At 49.6% G+C, this 17400-nt stretch overlaps 1 protein-coding gene across 3 annotated transcripts in view; it reads left to right on the top strand.

The window, feature by feature from the left end:
* Ack (activated Cdc42 kinase) overlaps nucleotides 1-17400 on the top strand; it is a 90505-nt gene that overhangs the window by 29706 nt on the left and 43399 nt on the right. Inside the window, exon 1 of one of the 3 annotated variants that reach the window (XM_077683769.1) lies at nucleotides 14363-15523. The exons of the other annotated variants lie outside the window; for them this stretch is intronic. Within the exon in view, the coding sequence (XP_077539895.1) occupies nucleotides 14582-15523 (942 nt within the window). The 5' untranslated portion in view covers nucleotides 14363-14581. Of the gene's footprint in view, nucleotides 1-14362; nucleotides 15524-17400 lie in introns of those variants that run through there. 3 annotated transcript variants of the gene reach the window in all.

Here is a 17400-nt window from a genome sequence, read left to right as displayed (position 1 = left end):
GCCGGCAAGAGATGCTCCTCTCAGCGTCGCATCTAAAAAAACAATGACTCCTCGCAGTTATAGCTGTCGCTGTAAAACGAGTCTTGTGTCGCGTGTTGAACAATTCGTGATTATCATGTACATGATGGAAGATTTCGACCATGGCGAAAGGGAGCGACATGCACCAGACAACCCTTGCATGCCCTCCCGTTTCGTCATGGTCGACATCTTCCATCAGATAATTACGACGAAACGCCAACTAGCCCAAACTTGCGCGTTGGTATAGGGACCGGGCGGCCGTTGTATGGCACCACCGTCGTTTCAGCGAACAGCGCCGCCCGTGGCGAACCGCTCGTCAGTGGAATGCCGGTGGCGGTCAGCGCAGCGTAGTTGTGCATGGCTTTCTGTCGTTTTTCGGCGGTGCGGCTTGCAAAGCGTACGTAACCCCACGGGCATTTTTCAGATCGGTAAATCTTGAGCGTGGATGTGACGTTTTAGAGGCATGCCATGAGTGTTATTTACGCCCATACTCAGTATTTACAAATAGCAGACGACGCTCAATGCTCAAAGCTGGAAGTCAAGCTGGAAGTGAAAATTCGTTGCTTCATGCAATTTTTTCATGCCTGCATGCAGTTTCGCGAATCGAGAAGTATATTGCCGCTAAATGCTCCCACAAAGCCGGTGTGTGCAACCGATCTAGGAATGCTGCGGCACTGGCCTTGGGCAGTTGATGACGAAACGGAGTCGACGTCGTGCACAAGCGACAAAGTTGGGGGGTGTCTTCGAAGATTTACCTCAAAACAGAAATTCTGACGGACGACGCTTCCGTAACTTCATTACCTACGGCTGAAACGTGTTTAATTTCACAGAAATGCTCTTACTACAGTCATCGGGAATCGTTGATAGAATAAATACCGCATGATAGTAGAACGTTATTGCTTGTCGTGGAGAAGCATTGCTTTACAAGAATTGCAATGGTTGCTGGCTAGTTGGTAAATGGTTTTTCAAAAACCAATTCCTGCGTGGCTGAAGGACGCAAGACAGGAGGGTTCCCGAAACCTGTACTCAGCTTGACAACTCATTGCTGCGGTCGGTTTACAAGCTGCCACCTACGATTGAAAAATCATGCACACCTCTGTCTAACGACGATGATGGTTTATCGCAAAGCTCTATATCGGTTTCCTTGGTTGCCTTCTGGATTTAAACTTTAACTAGTTAAGCGTCGAATTTGACCAGCACGCAGTTTGCTCTTTTGATCGCAGCGTCTTTGACTTTGACCATTTCCCATTCGATTTCGCACGAAGAAAGCTTTGTGTTCAACCATCATAATCATTATACGGAGGGCTAGATGATTTTTCTGTTTAATTTTGAACTTCCATGCCCCCTCTCCAAATCTAAACTTTTTCCAGCGTGTCGGAAATGTGTCTGTGGTGGAGGACTCGGGCTCATGCACCAATATTTGAGGCAACTAATCGCGCGTTTTTGGTGTCTTCACCAGGCATTACGCGATTTTTTAGGTACTCTGTAAATAATACTTAAGCATTAAAAAACACCGGCTGACGTTAACACTGCCACATTTTTTTAACTATTGGTACCAGCCTTTATTCTACGCAGGTGGTAAAACGGGAAGGAGAGGAGGGATGGTTTGTAGCTTGGGCTTTTGAGTTGGTGAATAACTTTGGCTCTTGATAAAATGACCACCACAAACGTGGGATTTCCACTTCGGCTTTCAGGCTCCCATGCTGTCACAGTGTCGCTCGTCAAAACCGAAGGTACAAAGCTTACGGTTACAGAAAGTGTAAACTACCGCAACATTTCTACGGCTACACGGTAATCCATCTCGTATGCAGGTGCCTTTCTATTTAAAGCACACGTATCGAGGTATCCCAGCGCTAAGCTGGCGTGGAAACCGTAGTCATTGAATTCTAATATTGTTAATAGTTTTATTCCTACTCAGATCGCGCGGAGCCAGGCGCAGAGCGCTGCGAAAAGCGCTCGTGTCAATGTAACCCTTCCCCAACTTTACAAGCATCCAATAAGTTTGCGTAGCCATTAGTGCATTTAAGAAGAAAATAATACTAATAATAGTAGTTTTATTCGTACTCAGAACGGGTGGAGCCAAGCGCAGATCGCTGCAAAAAGCGCTCATGCCATTGCAGCCGATACCCAACTTTAGACGCGTCCGACAAGTTTACGTAGTCATTACTGCATCTAGGAACCCAACACACCTGTCTAGACTTCGTTTCATCTCACATGTCTGCTCACAACGCCACCAAAACATACAAAGCACCGAAGCAAACACGACAAAAACAACGGGAGGCTGTGTAGTCCAATGCACCGGCTCATTCCACTGACGAGCGGAGCGCCGAGTGGTGGCGCCACCCGTCCAGCTGCCCGGTCCCTATACCGCATTCGGTTTCCTGCCAGTTTTATTTCTTTTCTTGGCTGAGCGGCAAACACATAAACGCATACTTATTGTTGGCCTGTGCCGAACAGATAATTCGCCGGTTCAGACGCCGCAGGTTCAAATGGTAACAAGAGCCTCTGATACTGAGCAGAGAATGTGTCAGGAAAAAAAAAAAAAAAAAAGCTAATACATCACTGCACTTCGGCCCGCAACTTTCTCGCCGCAGTTTCCAGCGAGCGCTGTATTCGCTCAAGGCGTGAGGTTCGAGTCCATGTTTTTTTCTGCGTGCATTCAGCGTATTGTCGGCCTCCTTTCCTCCACAGAGACGTCGGTGTCGTCGCTCTTTCTGATTGATTGTGATGTTTAACGCGCCGACGCCACACAGGCGATGAGGCACGCCGCAGGGGAGGGCTGCGGATTAATTTTGACCACGTGGGTACCTTCAACGTGCGTGAAAATCTCGAATACACGGGCGTTTTCGCTTTTCGTCTCTATCAGAAAAGCGGCCGCCGCGGCCTGGAATCGTACTGTACAGTAGAACATGTTCTAACTGCATAGTACGGAGCCGAATTCTGTCGCAATCCCACTTCAGGAACTTCCTATACCGTGACCGCGACTGTGGCGTGGTGATCACGATCCGGATTTCTCCTGCCTGTCCACACACGGAGCTCAGCACCATCGGTTCGGATTGAGCGAAACTTTCCTTGACCATTCCCCCAGTTTTACGGGATGGTGCTGCTGATGATGTTGTTGCTGCTGCTGCTGCTGCTGGCATTCTTGCCGGGTGCGCCACTGGGTCTGGTCTACCACCAGGTAGCGCTGGCTTCAGCGTATCGAAACTGCGGAGCAGGGAAAGCGACTCGTGGTGGGAGGGGGGGGGGGGTGCGCCAGGGGAAGTTACACCAGATAACTAGGCCTCCCGATGCCGTGCGGAGAAGCTACTGGCGGAACAACGCCCATGAAGGGAAGACCCGGCTACTGCGTGTATCCTTCCTCTGCGCTTGGGGAGACGAAACATTTAAGCTGCCAAGCAACAGAGCAGGGTGAAGTTCCACGCAGCAACACCCCATGACCCACAACCACTGCCAGGAGGACTTCCAGGGGGACCCAAGCAGGCCCGCAGCCAAAGGGGGGGGGGTCCTAGTTTGGTGCGGAGGGAGGGGGGGGGGTTCCAGCTCGACTCGTCAACTATTTTCCTGGCAGCGCGTGTACCTTCTGTAAAACTGTTCCCTTCTGCTTAAGCTTACCCTCTCTGGTCAGGAACAAAAACACCGGATGCAGCTTTGGGGGCCGAGCAACGCCACCTAGAGAAGGTTTTCCTCTCTAGGTGGCGTTGGGCCGAGCCGTTCTCGGAGAAGGGTGCAATGCACAGTGTCGCTGACGGCGGCTCAGAATGCGCCACATTTTTTCTCTCGTCTTCTCTTTCACACCGGGCCACGTGTTTCCGTTTACGCATGCAGAGAGGCGATGGTTCGCCCTTGACCGTCGGGCCGAAGAACACTCCATGGAGCGGCGCAAGCGCATGCACGGAATGGCGAAATGATCCAACGGCGGCTACACGCTCTTTCTCAGGCTATATCCTTTTAGGAACCATACTCAGGCATTGGGCCAGCGCGGTACCAGCTGCACCTTCTGTTTGTCTTGCGTCTGCAGAAGCCCCGAGAAGGAAAAAAAGGCGGTGGAAGAAATAGACGAACAATTTCCATGTCCCCCGAGTTAAACGGTCTTTTTTTTTTCCTCCGCACCCTTCGCTGTTTTTCCGCCTGCTGAAAACCACCCGATCCGCCCCCACTTGTTAGCAGTCTCGCATACTATACAAAAAGGCAACAGCGCTTTGCTACAGCAGTGCCTACAGGGTCATAAAAAAAGGACACATAGCAGAAAACAGGCATAATGCGTCGGCGGGTTCCCGAATCCTGACAGGATATCCTGTTGTTCTGGCAGCACTGTCGCCCTCACCTATAGTTGTGCTTCAAGCTGGTCCCTCTCTGCGACGCCTACAGTTGAAGCATTTTCGGAAAGACGTCTGGTCCACGGGGTGTGCTCCCAAATGCAGAGAGCGCTCTGGAAACATGTAGTGCAAATTCTAATCAAGCCAGTTTTGCGTGTTCCTTTCCGTCAAGTGATGATACTGCGTTTCGCGGAAAGGTTATAGTCAGCGGCGTTCTCGTACTTATTAGTGCACTAAAACAAAGTTCACTGGGACCGTCTCCAAGGCCCTCCATTACTTCAGGAGTAAACAGAAGTGCGTTGAGAGAGAGAGAGAGAGAGAGAGAGAGAGAGAGAGAGAGAGAGGGGAGGGAGGGAGGGAGAGGGAGGGAGGGAGGGAAAGAAAACTTTATTATTTGCAGTAGGTTTAAGGGGTCGGGGTGGCCGCAGGCTCCAGCCTGAAGGCGACTAGCGTAGCCCTGTCCACGAGGGAGAGTTGTGTCCCTAGGTCAGAGCTACCCAGCGCCCCCTCCCACTGCTCATCAAAGGAAATTAGAGGGAAAGTGTCTTTAGGGCAGCCCCACATGGAGTGGGGTACAGTGGAGCGTGTGCCACAGGCCAGACAATTGGGGGAAGGGTAAAGGGACGGGTGGATGTGGTGAAGTACCGCTCGGCAAGGGAGAGTGTGAGTCTGGAGGAGTCGCCATGTGCGTTCCTGCGCGTGGGTGAGCTGGGAATGGGCAGGGGGGTATTTGCGGCGGACGAGGCGGTAATGACTGACAATGTCGTGGTAAGTTGTCAGTCTGTCCCTGGCGGATCTGGCCCCATGGTAGGGAACAAGGCTGGGGCCCGCTCGGATTGTAAGTCCTCGAGTAATGACGTGGGCTGCCTCATTTCCCCCGAGGCCCCGGGGTCCAAATTAGTTCTACCGGGGAGGTTGGGGAGTTTTGAGCCAGAATTTTAAAGTCGAGTGGCGAAATAAGGCCACGAGCGAAATTTCGAATGACCGTTTTAGAATCTGAGATTATGATCGCGTGGGACACGACTGTGGTGGCTAAGGTGGGTGGCGTAACTTTCTTGTTTTCTGTCTTATACGCCATGTAGCGGAAAGATTATTCTCCTTGACCTAAGACTTTCAGGGGCGATGCACTTAAGAACGTCGCTTTGCCAGTGGTTTGTCCCTTGGCGTCCGTGTACACAGTGTTGCGCATGCGCCAGGAGCATTGGATTGAATTAGATTGGGTTTGGATTGGATTGGATTAAATCGAATATTATCGGATTGGATTGGATTGGAATTGTATACACTGTACGCACGCGTTGTCACTCATTTACATGCGCGAGCGGGCAATGCCACGGGTGATTTACGGTAAGAACGATCCCCAGTGCTTCGCCCACTAGTCATGATTCACTTCGTGGAGATGCGAGAATTTTTCGTCTCTAAGACTGGCGGGCTCTGTGGAAATTGCTCGGACGTCGCTGGACTCCTGGTATAATTCTTAACTTCCCAGCCACAACTGCGCCGAACCTGCGGTTTAAACCCCACTTCATGGCAAGATTTATCTGCGTCTTGGGTTTTCAGAGTACCTGACGAGGGTGGTCTAAAAATATTTTGCGCGGTTCGCCCATGACTGCGCTGACATAGGTGACCGTCAATGATTGGCTTCGTGATGAGAGACTTCTGAACTAACCAGAAGGTCAAGATACCTTTAAATGTCATTGTTTTCGGAGTAATATCTTTAAGTAAGCATTGCAGTTGGAGAGTTCTCTTAATTTAAGGCTTTTTCCAAGCAAACAGCAAACGTGCAAGAATCAAACTAGGGTCTCTCTAAAATCCACATGCAACAAATAAAGCGGTATTTTGTGGAGATAAAAAACTAGAATGGCTCTGTGCTCGTAATTTTGTTTAAAGAACATGCAAAGTAGATAAAATGGGTTCCTAGCCCGTCGCCGCAACCCGGCTCTATGAAATATTTAGCTTCGGAACCCAATACAAAACTTCAGACATTAAATGAGGAGCAAAATTCTCAGAATGCAGATTATTCGCTTTAAATCGTGTGGCCTCGGTATCTCGCCAAAACTCGTGTGGCGCGATGAGAGTACAGCCTACAGTCCCACCTCAGGCACCAAGGTAAGCTCTTGTGTGTGTCGAAAAGATACCAGTTGTTGTGTTCTTCAGCTTTTTATTTTTTGCTCGTTTTACTTTTTAGCTGTTTTTTTTACTTTGATCAAATATGGTGAGAAAAATCGCTCGTACAAAATATATCCCGTTATTGAAATACTGTTATACAAAACTGGCATAAATTCACTTCGCCAATGAAGTGCCTACCGCGAACAGTTTGGCCTTCAACAAGTGCTCCCCCCCCCCCCCCCGAAAAAAATTTCTGCGGGCATTCCATGTTCAATATACATCGTTGTCGCTGGTTTTTTGTTCGATATAAGCGTACTTTTTGCGATACATTCTTATTGCAAATGTAGCGTGTCCAGAAATAGTTCGATTTAAAGAATTATTCGATGTAAATGGGTTCGGTATAGTCGGGTTTGACTGTAAACTGTAATAGTATACCGATGCTGAGTGTGGACGGAAAAAAGGTCGAAATGAGGAGGGGAGATAGTGGGAATGCACCTCTCAGAAAAATTTAGGGGGCTGTTGTGACACCGATTGGTTGGTTGGCTTATTGTCACATTTTGTCAAAGAGAGCACATTGGGGTGTTATGCTTCCTTCCATATTTGCACTGACTGCACTTACCGCCGTCATGCAGTTGGCAATGGTGCTCACCGCGCCCCGTCAAGTTGTGGAGACCGATTTTTTTTTTATTTTTTTTTTTGCAACGTGACCATCAGCACCGTAATATGTTGAGAAAGACAATTTTTAGCTAGAATTTCAATGGCCGCGCACACGTCCTTTTACCTCAGACAAGCTAGCTAACGATAGAAGTGTGCGGCGTAAGTGGAATCGTTTAACTACCGGCATGCATGTCACAGCCAAAGCGAAATACGGTCAATCTACGATTTTCTTCAGATACTTTTCTATGGTGGACGAAGCCGCTCGTCAGGTAGCAATAAACCATGCTGTAGTTACCCGCACACGTGTTCAGCGGAAAAAAGGCGTACGGCTATAACTCGCCACACCGTATATCGTATGTTTGTTGACACTGACATCTTCGGCGGTATAGGTTTTCCGAATTATATCTTTCGCACATTTTCCCTTCAACTTCAATTTTGGCACGCAGCGGTTGCGGTGGCTGGGAAGTTCTCCGAAGTGCTCTTTTAAGAACCGCAGGTTCCGCTTCTCCGCCGTGCTGCCTTCACTTACTGTTGCATATGTGCCGGAGATAAGAAGACTGGAAACAACTATCAAGCCGTCTGCAACGTGGTCCATCTCCGGATGCGACAGCGGTTGCGTCACCGGACGAAGCACGGCTCATAAGCGGAGGATCTTCGAAGCGACGGGCATTTGGCGCGCAGCGGTGGCGGCGGCTGGAATGCAAGCTCTTCAAAGTGCTGTCTTCTAAAAACCGCAAGTTGGTGAATCTCACTTTAATTACTGCGGTCTCGCTTATTCTTGTCGGCGTTGCTGCTGCTGCTGCCGATGTTTGTGCCACTGAAAAATCTGCTTGTTTATTCATCCCGCTATGAGTACTCAGATGGAATGCGTCTCAATTGTAATGAATGTGTACCAGAGGATGGCATGTTTGTGACATGTTCGGACTGTGAATATGCCTATCATCCAGGAAAATGCTCGGGGTTGTTAGCAGCTGCAAAGGTGACATCTTAAAGGCGGCTTGGAAGTGCACTACATGTGAATCTGCTAAAAAAAAAACGGACGTCAGTGTGATGAGCTGAACATCGCCAGTAAAGTGAAAGTGCTTAACGACAAGACGACACAGCTGCTACCACTCATTGCAGGAGTTGATGCCATTTCGGTGCTAATGAAGAAAATCTCTGATATTGAAAATTCGGTGCAACACCTTTCAGATCAGTATGACAGTGTTCTTGCAAACCTTGAAACAAACACTAAAGATATTGCGACGCTAAAAAAGAAAGTTGCAGGCATCGAATCCACCACTTCAAAATTTCAGCACCTCCACTCCGTGTATGATGGCGAGGGTGCGGAGTACGGGTACTCGAAATGACATAGTTGCGCCCCGAGTGACATCCGATTTGCCGCCCCGACCGTCATTTGATTTGAGCCGTGAGTTTCACCTTGATTATTCCCTAAATGAAACTGCAACTCACGACTCAAATCGAGTTTCGCTTGATTTTCGCTTGATGGTGGTGTGCGCACGGATGGACGCGGGCGGATATTGGGAGGTCCTAAGGTACTCCGCACCGTTACAGGCGAGGGAGTAAGCCGTCTGACTCGGGTACTAACTTACGGTCGTAGTCCAATGGGCAAGACGGCTGACACTAACTCTGTCTGGTCTACCAGACACAGGCTCGAATCCTGCCGGTGCCTGTGTGATTTTTTGCGATTGTAAATGCTGTGCGCACGGATGCGGACGGACATTGTGCGGTCCTAAGGTACTCCGCACCTAAAAGAAATGGGTGGAAGCGCGCTCTAGCCTGGATAGTAAGACTGCAGTGTACTAGAATTCACTGTAGTAAGGCCAAATGACATCAGTTCTTTGACAACTTGACTGCTGACAACAGGCGATTACTTTGGCAGGCGCAAAATAAAGCTATACTGCGATAATTATCGCTTCGCGTGGCAGAAGGAAGGGCGCATGTTTGTAAGAAAGACAGAAGGCGATAAGGCGCTTCGCCTCTATAATGAAAGTGATCTCGACAGCATTGAGTGCTCCGGTACATAGCTGTGTTCTAATCGAACAACCATGACGAGTATAATGAACATTATGTGCTTCGCAATGATTTTAAATAGTGTATTGGCGAACAATTCTACAAATCATTTAAGGCATTCCATTTGAATGCAAGGTCAGTAAAAAATTACCCCATCTTCCCGTGGGCAACCATGAGGAGGATGCGAAGCATCATGGGGGTTCTGTGTAGGTTCCATTGTGCTGCCGTTATGTTGTTTCATTTATCGGAGCACGAATGGGAACGTGTGAACCCCCATGTAGAGACAGAGAGATGTAGAGAAATGTAGAGACAGCGAAGAGACCGACACCCGCGTTACCTGATCGAACACCCCCTGGTTCTCGTCTTTCTTTATTGCGTGCTCACGCTCGTACCCCGCTACGCGCCCTCTTCGTCCTCTTCTCTGGTTGAGCTGCAATGCGCGCGGCGCTTCCCGCCACAGCTTTCCCACGGGAAATTCAACATCCTCCTCTAAAGTTTTCAGTTCGTCGTTTCTGTTGACGTTCAGCTTCGCGTGCCTTCGTTGTATCAGTAGCTTCTTGACGTAGTTTGAATGAGTGAAGGACATAAGACGCGTTCATAGCACATGCTCTCGTCTCGGTTTGTAGCGCACTGGGAAGAGCGCCACGTACCTCCCGTTGCGGCCAGAGAGTCGTGGGATCGAAACTTGGTGCCGCCTAACTATTTCTTTTTATAGTGGACTGCGATGACGTCAGGCCAAACGCTGACGGGGCTGAAGAGACGCGCGTGCGCAGTAGAGTGCGGACGGCGGACAAAAACGACAAGGGAGGGAGGGACACAGCCCCGAGCATGAGATGCTTCACATCTAAAATAAATAATCTAAGATCACGCTGTTCTGTGATAAGGTAGAGCACGAGACTGTTTTTGGTGCGGAGTAACTTAGGACCCCACAATGTCCGTCCGCGTCGGTGCGCATAGCAGTTCAGTCGCAAAAAATCCCACAGGCCGGTAGGATTCGGGCCTGTGACTGGTAGACCAGACAGGGTTAGCGTCAGTCGTCTTACCCATTCGGATACGGTCGTAAGTTAGTACCCGAGACTCAGACGGTTTACTCTCTCGCCTGTAACGTTGCGGAGTACCTTAGGACCTCCCAATGTCCGCCCGCGTCTATCCGTGAGCACATCACCATCAAGCGAAAATCAAGCGAAATTCGATTTGACCCGCAAGTTGCAGTTTCATTTAGGGAATAACCAAGGGGCAACTCACCGCTCAAATCGAATGATGGTCGGGGCGCAAATCGAATGTCACTCGGGGCGCAACTTGGATGTCATTTCGAGTCCGCGTACTCCGCACCCTCGCCATCATCTACGGAGTGTTGATGCTGCCATCTTTTCGCCTACAGTCATGCAACACCTTTTATACTTCCAGAGGTGGTGGTCTATGTATCTTAGTTAAAAAGTGCTATCATGCCGAATTACTGCCTGGATGTTCAATGATTTCTGGTGACTGTGAACTGTTGTCAATTAAGTTGCAAAACACAATAATTACAGTTTGTTGCCGGCCTCCTGGTGGTTCCGTGACTCTTTTCTTGGAGCGAATAGATATTTGCTTTGGTCACTGAAAACCGCTACTATTTCATTTGCGGGGGAGACATGAATATTAATATGTTGAAGAATGATTCAACTAGAAATAAACTGGATATATTATTAAACGTATATGGTCTAAATAATTTTGTTACTTTACCTACAAGAGTTGCGGAACACTCAGCATCTTTAATTGAATTTCGAGGGAATGCAGCCTCTCTTATCGCTTTATACTTGCAACACCGTATACAAATAGTCACCATAAACTCTTGATCCTTTGCCAGTAAGGCAGTAACTTGTGGCGTATACCGCAAGGTATACTTTTAGGCCCCTTTCTTTATAATATATTAATAAACAACATTTTAACTATAAGCACCGACACTAAATTTATTATCTATGCAGATGGTACAAGCATATTTGTAACCCGTAAAACAGGCAATGAGCTCGTTCCCACAGCAAACGTTACTCTGTATAAATTAAATCAATGGGCTCTCAAAATGGTTTAAAAATAAACACCGCTAAAACAAAAGTAATGTTATTCAGAAGCAAGAATAAAACGGTTATAGTTGATCAACCCATCCTGTTAAACTCAATGCCAATTGTTTGGGCCGTGCATGCATACACGGTTGCCGCTAAGTAATCCCAGATAATAGGACTCGTTTACCGTCCCCGATATGAATTGCCGCGAAAGATCATGATGCTGATTTATAATACTATATTCTCCTCTAGAATTCATTATTGCAATTCAGTTTGGGCGTCCACAACTCAATCAAACCATAGCCTCCGCGATCGGCTGCCGGCGGCGCGCCGCCGGCAGCCGAGCCGATTGGGGAGGCCGTGATCAAACCTTCAGAAATTTTGTTGCGACAAAAAAGGGGGGTTTTAAGAATTGGAGAGAGAGAGAGAGAGAGAGAGAGAGAGAGAGAGAGAGAGAGAGAGAGAGAGAGAGAGAGAGAGAGAGAGAGAGAGAGAGAGAGAGAGAGGTAGTCTTTATTGATTCAATCTCTGTTACGGGGACGCGGTGGCCGCTGGCTTTAGCCTGGCGGCGACAATGGCAGCCCGATTCGTCAGGGAGGCTTCAACCTCCGGATCAGAGCTGCCCAGCGCCCTCTCCCAGTGCTCCAGAAGGAGGGAAAAAAAAATTGGGCCCATCTCCCCGTGAGCGGGACTCGAGTAATGCGTCGCATAGGGGGTGGGTGTATTGCGTTAACGTTTAGTGTTTGGGGAGTTGGTGGTAGTGAATGCGTTGTATCAGCAGCTTCTTGACGTAGTTTGAATGAGTCAAGGATATAAGGCGCGTTCGTAGCCTCCTATTCTGTGTCGGCTTTGTGGCGCAGTGGGTAGAGCACCATGTACATTGCGTTCCGCCCGCAGGGTCGAGGGATCGAAACCAGGCGCCGGATAGTATTTTTTTATATAGTGTAAGGGGAACGAACGTGCAATTATACCCATTGCCGGACAACATTGTTGTACTAGCTAGCCGCAATGATGTGCACGTTCTTGATTTATTCAGAGATGATGACGATGATGATGACTTCCTTTATTTCGTTATCGAGAGGATTTATTACGTGTTCATTGATGTCTGTTTTTTTTCCTTGCCGATGACGTGCGTCATCTCACCAAAAAAGTTGTGTCCGTGTTAATTTAAGCGCTGCCGTTAGCTGCAGGCTCAGATTAAGTTTCTTTCCTCACGGGTGGTAGCCGTCCTATGCTGTATCACCCTCTGCCTTTCCCCCACCAGCCGTCCGATCATCTTTCCGGCACCCCTGCAGCCTTGTTTACTTTTAGGGCACAGCCCTTTGTCGCCCGTTCGGGGCTGAGCCGCGTCGCCGTCGTCTTGACCGAGCGAACGATGGATGGATCGACGAGTGAAAGAAAAAGCGAATGATGAAAGAAAGCAAAGGAGGAGAGTGTCGCGAAATTTGGGAGGGGAGGGTGGTTCGCCGCGGCGGCGCGAGCCAGCGCTCTCCGAAAGTGTGCGGTGGTGGAGGGGAAAGGGAAGTATGCTGTGCCCGCACGAGGCGCTCGATGGTGCGACGCTTGGCGAAAACGTCAGGGTGGGAGCATGCGCGTGACTATGATGTGCGTTCGCAGTTCGCGGTCTCTTCCTCAGACGCACTTCGCGCCGCCGACGCAGAGGCTCATCATCGCTGCCGTCGAGAGAACTCGGGAGTGGGTGCTGCCTCAGCGCACTGCTGCTGCGCCCAAATATAGCATTAGGGAGTATCGTAATCGCCCGCCAATTTTTTTTTCTGTGCTGGCAAGAAACTCTATGGCTTCGAGATGACGAAGACTTCTCTCATATGTGGATTTGGATCTGACGCAATCACATTACAATAGAATGTTCCGAATAGCTTTTCTGTTTCCCGCAGGCCCCCTCGTTTTGGATATACTTCGAAACCCTATGTTCCGGCAGCCTGCTGCACCTTCAAAATGCAAAGCACTGCCGTTGGATTCGTCAGATATTTTCGCAGCTTCCTGATATCAAATTTCTCTCCCTATACATCTCCAAAGATATGTTTTCGAAAACCATTTTTTAGTTTCCATATATTCGATCATATCTGTTTTGCTTGCTCCTCTTTTGGTTATTTTGGCTGTCTTTAGCTTTCAAGATTTTCTTAGCCACATGCATGTCCACACTTTTCATGTAGAGGTTGCCCAATAATTTTAGCTGTCTACTTACGAGAATCCATTACCGTTAACCTCTCCTCAAAAAATATATTAGAAGAAGTTAGAAGTTACACTTTTCACTTTTTAACTCTCAAAGTAAAGGAATTTTCTCTCAAAGTGAAAAAAGTTTTGTTCCACTTTTGAAAGTGAAAATAGAATATTCCCTACACTGTTTCGTTAGTTGTTTTACTGTGCGCGGTTACAGCGGAACGGTCTGCAGTTTTGTGACATCAAGGCGTGCTACGACGTCTGGTTTTACGCAAAGCACTGAGTTTGAAAAGGTGAGGTCTGGACCCATTACGTGTCCTTAAATTTTTAATTGACCCTCCTGAGTTTGTACGAAGTTTATTTCTAATTTATGCACACGACTGATGAGCCACAATGGCGCCTTTTGACGGACTTTTCGCATAATGGTCTGTGTTGTTTAAACCATTACCTTCGCTATCTCTAGCGCAGCATTTTTCGGAAAGAACCTAATATTTAACACGTTCGTTCATCCTAGGTAGCCGCAGACATATGCAGGAGAAAGGAATCAGCATCCGAGTTACACAGTTGCGGAGACGGCCACCGAAGCTCAAGGCACCAGCAGACTGCGAATCATAAAAAAAGAAGTAAAAATCTGACGTTTTGGTTGAATAAGTCACGGAAATTGGAGGCGCCCAACAAACACTACGGTACTGAAGTTTGGTTTTGCCCGTTATAAGATGAATAAATGAGCAGGAAAGTTGTAAAGCTTACTAAAAAGCCGTCGACGAGTGCGGGTAATGTGTCAGTGATGTTCTACAACATTCAGAAGTGTACTCGAACCCGTAAGCCGAAGCCGAAACCGAAACCGAAAGACAGTTAAAGTTTTCCCACTACGGATATTCCGTCACCACTCTGACGCTACCTGTGACGTCCGTGACGTACCTGTTCCCGTCAAAACAAGACGCAAACACAAGCATACGGGAAACCAACGGGAAGCGGACAGTGTGTGGAGTGTTCCGATTGTTTCCATTGTTGGAGACGCAGCGAGTTGAAACTTGCTGAGTACTGTTTTAGACAAGCCGACGAGGCACGACACCGGTCACAATGCCGTGGGAGTCATCCACCTCGACGAGGCTTAGCACGCTACGGAGTTGACAGCGTGTTGTGATCGTCGGACATGCTTCTGAGGTTACCTTCATGGCGGACGGCCCCGTCCTGTAACTATAGCCCCGATTAGAAAAATAGGCGCCGCATAAACGGCCGGAAGCTATGAACGGGCCGGGAAGTAGCGGCGGTACGCTCCGGCGGTCAGCCGCGGGTTCGGCCGACCACGGAGTGGCGGGCGACGACGCGGGCGTCGAGTGGCTTTTCGAGATCTTGCGCGAGGTGCAGCTAGAGCAGTTCTTCATTAAAATCCGGGACGAGCTACAGGTGACGCGACCGCGTCACTTCGACTTCGTCCAGACCGAGGACCTCGAGAAAATCGGCATGGGGAAGCCGGCCGCGCGTCGTCTGCTCGACACCGTGAAGAAGCACCGCGCGTCCCAGTGGATGCGGAACCTGCGGAATCGTCTGCTCCCCCTGGGAGGAGGAACCAAGACGCGGACGTCCTCGGCGCAGCAGCCCGCGGGCTCCTCGGCCGTCGTCGGGGCGTCCCCGACGGGGGGCACGCCGGACCTGGGCTCGCTGACGTGCCTGATCTTCGAGAAGGACGTGACGCTGGCGAGCAAGCTGGGCGACGGCTCGTTCGGCGTCGTGGTGCGCGGCGAGTGGGACGCCCCGGACGGGCGCACCATCCCGGTGGCGGTGAAGATCCTGAAGGAGGACGCGCTGTCGCAGCCGGGGGCCTTCGAGGACTTCATGAAGGAGGTGAACGCGATGCAGCAGCTGCGTCACCCGAACCTGGTGCAGCTGTTCGGCGTGGTGCTGAGCGCGCCGCTGATGATGGTGACCGAGCTGGCGCCGCTGGGCTCGCTGCGCGACTACCTGCGCAAGCAGTGCCGCCGGCTGCCCGTGTCGCGTCTCGTGGGCTACGCCGTGCAGGTGGCCACGGGCATGGCGTTCCTCGAGGCGCGCCACTTCATCCACCGCGACCTGGCCGCGCGCAACGTGCTGCTGGCGTCCGCCGATGCGGTCAAGATCGGAGACTTCGGACTCATGCGCGCACTGCCCTCCAACGAGGATTGCTACGTCATGTCGGAGCAGAAGAAGGTCAGTGGAACCCCACCCCTCGCTGCTTCGCTCTTGGAGTAACCGTGATGCTCGGAGTCGTGCGATTTGAACGCTCTATCCCTACAGGCAAGGCGCGCCGATGATTGTACAGATAACTTCGCAACATGTGGAAATTGTATTGATGTGTAGGGTGGGCAACAGTTGTGGTTCGGGCCCATTTTCTAGAGAGGAGTAGGGGGTGCGTGTGTAATGGTAAGTGCTCATAATTAGTGTCTTAATCATCGTGCATTGAACACTGCTCCTCTCCTGAACCTGTCGGAGTGCCACTGGACACCAGGTTAAGGCCTGTTCACACTTGTGACGAAAGCAAGCGAAAGCGACGAAATTTCTATCGCTTTTGTCGCCTGGCATCGCTTTCGTCGCGCGACGAGAGCGATCAGTCTTGACCAATTTTTTTTTGCTGCCGCTGTCGGGCCGTCTCTTTTCAAACGGGAGCAGGAGGTGAGACTTCCTGACGGTATTTCCTGCCAAAGCACCCGGAAGCTGTTTCTCCACAAGCCAACGTTTCCGCAAGTGGCGAAACTTCCGTGAAGTCTAGCTCCGAGCGCAAGGCAATAACAAGAAAAGCAAAAAATCGTCGTCGCCGGTGCTCGATGCTGTGTGCTAATGTGAACAGCAAGGGTGGCGATCGCTTTCATCGCTTTGTCACGTCGCTTCTTCGCAAGTGTGAATGGGCCTTTACTCCAAAGATTTTGGCTATTGATTATCCCAGTACATTTGTTCACATTACATGTCTGGCGTGGGAGGTAAAGTGCGTCCGTTGAAAAGGAGGAGGAGGAGGAGGAGGCTCAGAGGCACAGTGGATATGCCTTGTGCTGTCTGATGAAAAGGGTTGGGGAGGCGACAACAAAATCCCAAGCCATCTCCACTAATGTAAAACCTGAGGAGGGGTCAAGCATGCAGTGTGCGAGTGTATTCTTGGAGCCTTGGCATTTTTGCCAACGGAGATGAAACCGTTGGGGGGGGTAGAGGTATACAGCTTTGCTGTAAAAGTCTCTTGTCTTTGAAGCACGAAGAGCTCTAGCGCGAGGCGTAAACGAGTTTCCCTGTGTTTTGGTACCGTGACTGCGTAAGACGACGACGACAGACGGCCCGAGCCTCTAAGGGGCTTCGCCCCTAAAAAAAAAAAGGCGGGAGATCTTTGCAGTCATGTTAGAAATATACAGCTGTACCTTTGGAGCCATTTGTAGTTGCATCGATCCCACACCGTCCAGAAAAGCTGCACCACCGTCTTTACAGTATTTCTTGCCGGTGCAGCTATTGCGTCAATGTTGCCGCTGTGGGACCTTACTGTCAAGTTGCATGATGCATTGTACCGTCAGATGCCAGCCAGGATCCCTCCTGTCTTTCTCCGAGACAGGTGTCAGACACAATGACACCAGTTAAAGCTTGTCGTTCTTTACCCAGGGCTTCTCCTTTGAGCCGCAATAGTGTCAAGGATCTGACCTCCGGAACTCCAAGCTAGGATGAGAACTGTACATTTATTTATACCCCTGTCACACGGCAGATCTAATGACATTTAGAGCAAACGTCATTCGCTCTAAATGTCATTAATTCGGCGCAACACGAGAATACCGAATGACATTTGAGGCGAATGACATTGAGCACCAACTGAGGTTCGGGAGCTCATTCAGCTGCAAAAGGACTAGCCTCGACAGCAGCGGCGCGTCACTAGAGAAGAAAGTCCCGTGATGAACCGAAGAATAGTGTTTATAAAAACTGTTAGTAAACTTTATTTTGCCCTTCACGTTGTTTTTCAAATAAAGAAAGACATACAAGTTCTAACAAAAAAGAAAATCTCATCCCCAATGCGCGCGCTACCCTAATACAGATTTTTTGCGGACTTGTCTCTGCTT

Source organism: Haemaphysalis longicornis, unplaced genomic scaffold (genome assembly GCF_048455015.1).
Source record: "Haemaphysalis longicornis isolate Haplotype H1 unplaced genomic scaffold, Haemaphysalis longicornis Haplotype H1 scaffold_9, whole genome shotgun sequence".
Lineage (NCBI taxonomy): Eukaryota > Metazoa > Arthropoda > Arachnida > Ixodida > Ixodidae > Haemaphysalis > Haemaphysalis longicornis.
Note: the sequence above shows the minus strand (reverse complement) of the source record. Positions and strands in the feature narration are given on the sequence as shown.